The 6000-nt window shown below is 38.8% G+C and overlaps 1 protein-coding gene across 2 annotated transcripts in view; it reads right to left on the bottom strand.

Annotated features, from left to right (window-relative positions):
• Positions 1-980: 980 nt before the first annotated feature.
• Positions 981-6000, bottom strand: part of ABCB5 (ATP binding cassette subfamily B member 5) — a 35994-nt gene continuing 30974 nt past the window's right edge. For both annotated transcript variants that reach the window (XM_027684697.1, XM_027684695.1), the window contains 5 exons: positions 4617-4814; positions 3492-3698; positions 2393-2539; positions 1660-1885; positions 981-1624 (listed from right to left, as the gene is read on the bottom strand). In XM_027684697.1, the coding sequence (XP_027540498.1) occupies positions 1688-1885; positions 2393-2539; positions 3492-3698; positions 4617-4814 (750 nt within the window). In that variant the 3' untranslated portion in view covers positions 981-1624; positions 1660-1687. The remainder of the gene's footprint in view (positions 1625-1659; positions 1886-2392; positions 2540-3491; positions 3699-4616; positions 4815-6000) is intronic.

Below are 6000 nucleotides of genomic sequence, written 5' to 3'. Positions count from 1 at the left end.
CTAAGGAAAGTAGTGGATACAGCATATGCTGAAGTTACTTCTCTTTTTTATTTTCAAAACTGAGAATCAAAATCTAGTGCTTGTAATTTTAACTCCAGTGCAGAAACAAAACAGGGAAAAGGGATTTAATTGGAGCCCACATTAGGTAATGGGGAATGTTATAAGGGCAGCAGTTCTGTAGTATCTGCCTATCACAAGAAATTGAAGAAATCACGAGAGGGCTGCCTGAATGAATGAAAACTCCTCTTGAAACAGTCCCTGAGAAAAACTGTGAGGGAGAGCAACTATCTTTATTTTGGCAAACCTGAGATCAGAATTTGTTTTTCTTTTGAGTGTTTTATTCCCCTCACAGACCCTGATGCCGGAAAATAATAGAAATGAAGAAAGGAGATAGCAATTACTGTAAGTTTTGTTTGCTGCAATCTGGAAATTATGAAGTGCTGCAGGTTGCTCCAGGCCATAAATCCTAACCCAAAGCCACGTGCAAAGCCTTGGAAAATTAAAATGCTGCAATTGGGTTTAACCAGCCAAAAAAACCCAGCTGCTGAGTCACTCTGACTACACAGTATATATTCTTCAACTGTTAAAGGATGTATTGTAGCACCCTGAGGAATAACCAATTATTAAAGGACATGAGTAAACAGGTTTTGCCAACACCTCAAACAATCTTTAAAATTATTCATAGAATCATTCAGATTGTCAGAGACCCTTTAAATTGTCAAGTCCAACTCTTAACCTGACACTATTGAAACCCCTAAACCATGTCCCTAAGCACCATGTCTATTCAAAATAAAAGATCTCAGATTGAAAACCACTTTTTTTTTTTTTTAAAGAAAAGTTATTTGTATGGCTGACATGTGTCCACTCCAAAAGAAGCTATCTCAGCTCCCCCACAAGACTTCCGAAATTATCATAATGGATGCAAAGAACAGTTAAACTTTGTTGGGTCAGCATTTGAAAAATACTCAGCAAAACAATGGTATCTTTTATATCAGTTTATCTTGATATGGAAAGCTTGTAACTGTTACAATGATTGTCTGAAATACAATATTGAATCTCCAAGAAATGTGTGAAGTACAGTCAGACCAGAAATGTGGCCTAAAGTGAGGAAAAAACCCACAAACCCACATATCCATCCCCTTCTCTTTAAACTTAATACAAATGCTTTTATTTGGAATCTCAGTTGTCAGTAAGAATTGACAGTCACCTTTAACTTCAGATGACTTCATAACTGTATCTGGCTGGTGAAGAAACCCAAAGGGCAAGCACAAGCATCAGCTTGCTGTTTAATCACTATCGCACTGATATTGCCTTGGTCCATGGCAGCTGGCATGGGCCAGGCTTTGGGGGGGCAGCAAGAGCAGGGTGCCCACCTAAGCTGTGGTGTGGGTGAGACTAATTCAGGTCTGGCTTCTTCCAAATCTCATGACACCCCAAGCTGCTCAGCACTAGGACTGCCCTGTGAACCTTCTGTGAGTATGCACTGCTCATCCCCCTGGGTGCATGGGTCAAGGTCTACACTGGATGCAACAACCAGGCTGCAACACACAGTCCCTGTTCCATCAGCACAGGCACAGCCAATGTTAATCCTCTGCACAGCTTTTCATGTCTTCCCATGAAAAAATAAAATAAATTTAAATTAAATTAAAAATTTAAAAAAATAAATTTTAAACCTCTGTAAGTAGTACTAATTAGAGACTTGTGCATTTACAAGGGCATAGTAGTGTCCTTCCTTTGCTAGTAACTGGCTGTGGGTGCCCTGCTCAACCACCCTGCCGTTCTGGATCACCACAATGATGTCTGCTGTCTGCACGGTTGACAGGCGATGAGCAATGACGATGCAGGTTCGACCTTGTCGGGCATTATCCAGAGCTTTCTGGACAATCTGCATACAGATATCATGAAAATGCTGTTAGCATCTGGAAAGTCTTAACTCGTCATGGAACTACATTTGATTCTCGCTCTGTGTTATCACTTGAATATATCTCCCACAGATACACAAGTCAGTGCATACAGGAGACCCTAACTCAACAGGGTTTCTCACTAGGGCCAGTGAGCCTGATCAAACAAGCATGAGACACAGAGAAGTGGGTTCTCGGTCATCTAGCATCACTTAGAACACAAATTCAATATTTACCATCAAATACAGCTAATAGGAAGACAACTGAGGAGAATCAGCTCCACATGGTGTTTTTTCTACTTTATTTAGTAGATGTGCACAACTTCCCAGTGTAGTTCACTTCACAACTTTCAGGTGGAAAAGCTACCATGACACACCTGCCCTGTTGTTTCACAGTTGAGCATTTGTAACCTGTGTGCTTTGATTTCATTCTATAGAAATCAGTTAGCCATGGGGCATAGACAAATATTTTACAAAATAATCATTACTCACCTTTTCACTTTCTGTGTCAAGAGCAGAGGTAGCTTCATCCAGAAGCAGAACGGCAGGATTACGAATAAGAGCACGAGCAATTGCTATTCTTTGTTTCTGACCTCCAGAAAGTTGTGTTCCTTTATCACCCACCTGGGTATTATATTTCTGGATGTTGAAAAATAGAAAAGATCACCTGTGAATACTCTTACAGAAGGAAGATTAGAAAAGTAAAATTTTATGCTTGGCTATAAGTTATTAGTTATTTCCATCTTGAAAGAAAAGGTTAGTGCAAGTGGCTTTAATAAAGCTAGGACTTTATAAACATCTTTAGTATAAGCAGTTATATAGACAGCCACACACATTTATACCCAGTCTGAAAATTTATTCCTCCAAAAAGTGGCATATATCTTGAATGGTACTGGCAGTGATACAGAATTGAGGTGTCCACAGAGCATATGATCATAAGAGTAACTGGAGATTTAATGCTTACTATATACATGAAGAACTTAATCTTGCATTGCTTGTGAATAAAGAATCCTAAGCATCATTAGTCATAATGAAGACTAAATATTTTTCAGCATCATTACATCATTTCCAGATACACAGAACTACAGTGAAAACAAACTATCAAAGCATTTTTCCTTGTTAGAGCCAAATTCTTGGCAGGCATGAAGGTCAAATGTCATGTCATTCACTTCTGATTTATTGCCCCTTTGAATTTATCAAGAAATGCTCCTGTGCATGTCCCTTCAATTAGAAATAGACCACTTCATTTACTAAATTATTTTAGAAAAATAAGATTTCTTTCTCAGAGTAACTTGAGAAGTTCCTGCTGTCAAAGGAAAAATATATTAAAAAATTATGCCCCCCCCAAATATTCTGCTTTGTCTACCACTATATTCTGGAAATATAGGCTTTTTTTTTTAACAAACTAAAAAGGGTTTTCAGCTTGAAAGACAGTGACATCTTAAAACATAAATTCTATACTTTTTCTTATTAAGGGAAACGAAAGTGTGCATTGTTAATTTATCTATGTAAGTGAGCACTACATATATTTCTCCATATCATTCCAAAAATCTGATTATCACACTGTGAAGAGAAGATCACTGCCTCTTACCTCTGGCAGTTTTTCAATGAAGGCATGAATATTTGCTGCCTTAGCTGCTTCTTCAATTTCCTCCTGACTAACCACCCTACTGTTGTCTCCATAACTAATGTTTTCGGCAATGCTGCAGTCGAACAAAATGGGCTCCTGTGATACCAGGCCCAGTCTGGACCTCAGCCATTGTAAATGCAGTGATCTGGTATCAAATCCATCTGCTAGCTAGAAAAAAGCAACAGAAACATGATGCCAAGCTGGCTACAGAGCTCATCCACAGATATACACTGTAAACAGGAAACATGAATTGTAAGAGGAAGCCCATTACATGTTAGATTCCCCGATGAAATCAAGTCAGTTTTTTGCATGCAAAGAGGAAAAAAACCAGCAGAATAGATGAATTCATTTCCTTTCATTAGTTTTTAATTTTGTGTGGGTTTGCTTCCATTTCCCAGCAGATGGAAACAACATGCAGATCACAGGCTGTTCTTGCAGTCCTTTCAGCCCTACTGACCACCAGGAAGCTCACGGGAAAGCCCGTCCCTTAAGAAGCTGAACACAACAATAATATTGTCAGCTGAAGGCCTTTACCTTAATCTTACAACCTCCAAGGAGGTTTCTTTGGACTTTCTATGCCCATTACAGGGATTGCATTAACATGCCCATTGTCACTTTCTGATGGTGACATAGTAACATCTATATGAGATTACATTTGTGTTACCTGAAGCATGTATCTATGCCCCTAATTTGTGAATTCATATCAGCAAGAAAATTTACACACTGACAAGCAAGAGACATAAATGTTATGGCCATGTGTGACCAGGGTGTGAGCAGCTTTGGGGAGGTAATGCAGTCTCACATAGTCATTCCTTTCTCTGATGAGATCTGTGCCCTGAGCCTGCACACCGTGCCAACATGGGTGCTGGAGCTGCTACATGTGGGCAAATGCACAAGGCAGGCAATGACAGGGGTTTTGGGTTTGTCTACAGCTGCACTGGAGCCACAGACTCAGTAATCTACACCTCTAAAAAAGGTCATCCTAACAGAGATACTGCCAGGATTGTCAAATGCCTATGAAACCTTGGAAGATAAAGAGTCCTGTAGATTTAATTGTTACTCATAGCCACACAAGTCTATTTTTACCACTTGTCCTTCCACGGGGTCATAAAATCTCTCCAAGAGCTGAATGGATGTGCTTTTTCCACAGCCGCTGCTTCCTACTAATGCAAGAGTCTGTCCTTTGTTAACCTTCACACTGAGTCCTTGCAAAACTTGAACTTCTGGCCTTGTTGGATATACAAAATGGATGTTTCTGAATTCAATGTTGCCTTCAAAATGGCTCTGAAAAGCAGGAGAGAGTTCACATGCTCATATTAATGTTTACTAGCTTTAACTATAACACTTGTTAAGACTTTTTTTATTAAAGTGAGAGAACTGAGAAAGTTTGGGAGGGTGTTTTCAAAAGAGCTTTTGAAGTTCTTTTAAAATTGCGTATTGAAATGAACATAGTACTACTTATACAATGATCTGTAGATGTAAGTCACTAGATCCTTATGAAGAAGGAGTTTTCTGCATGTCTTGTACCTATTTTTCACTTCACCTTTGAAAAGAATATCGATAGACAAATAAACAACATTTGTATTTTTGATTTCTAACACATTTAGTTGAGGCTCTTCTATTTATGATATAAACTATGTCATTTGCTTTCCTGATATCACACTGCAGAGGTAGCACAATTTGAGTGAATGTAACACAAGGTCAAAATCAGAGATTAAGACAGCAGAGTTAAATTCTTTGGTAGGTAATTCATGGGCATGGAGGACAAGCTGTGCTTTAAAAAGATGTGATAGTTGTTAACTATCTGTTCTAGCCAGGCTGATATTTAAGGACAAGTGAAAGAAAGGGGGCACAAGCTAAGACTATTGCCTCTCCTGTTCTTTGACGTATGAGCCAGCCCTATGTACATACTTGCAGCATCACTGGTACAATGCTCTCACAGCAAGCGATGACCTAATTTAACAGGCTCAAAGCTTTGCTTTGCTGATGTCACAGGCATCACTGGTATTCGAGTCCAGTCTATACTAGAAATGCTTTCACTTAAGCTTTATTTTATTGGAAACCTTCTGCCAAGTCTTTCAATGTTTGTGCCAGAGAACCTTGTTTCAAGAAGGTATGTGAGCGTGCTGAGAATTTTAAAGGCTGAAAATCCTGTACATAAGCTTAAAGTTACAGAAACTGGATTATGGCTTCCTAAGTAGAGGCTACCATCTAAAACCTACCAGTTAATTTTAAGTTAATTTTAAACTTAGATGAACCTGGATGTGCAAATATAATCCTTCCAGAACATATAAATTGAAAGCATTTCATGCAGAAATTTGACAAGTGCTGAGGTCAGCCTCCCTAATGACAATTTTGTTTTAAAGGTGAGGCTTTCTGGGGATTTTTTGAGTATGCTTTGGGTTTTTTACTTGTCATTATTGTTGGTTTTTCCTTATTGTGTCATTCCCTCCCCAACTTTATAGCAAAA

Source organism: Neopelma chrysocephalum, unplaced genomic scaffold (genome assembly GCF_003984885.1).
Source record: "Neopelma chrysocephalum unplaced genomic scaffold, ASM398488v2 Primary Assembly neopelma1_67, whole genome shotgun sequence".
Taxonomy (NCBI): Eukaryota; Metazoa; Chordata; class Aves; order Passeriformes; family Pipridae; genus Neopelma; species Neopelma chrysocephalum.
This window is presented reverse-complemented; position numbering and strand designations above follow the sequence as displayed.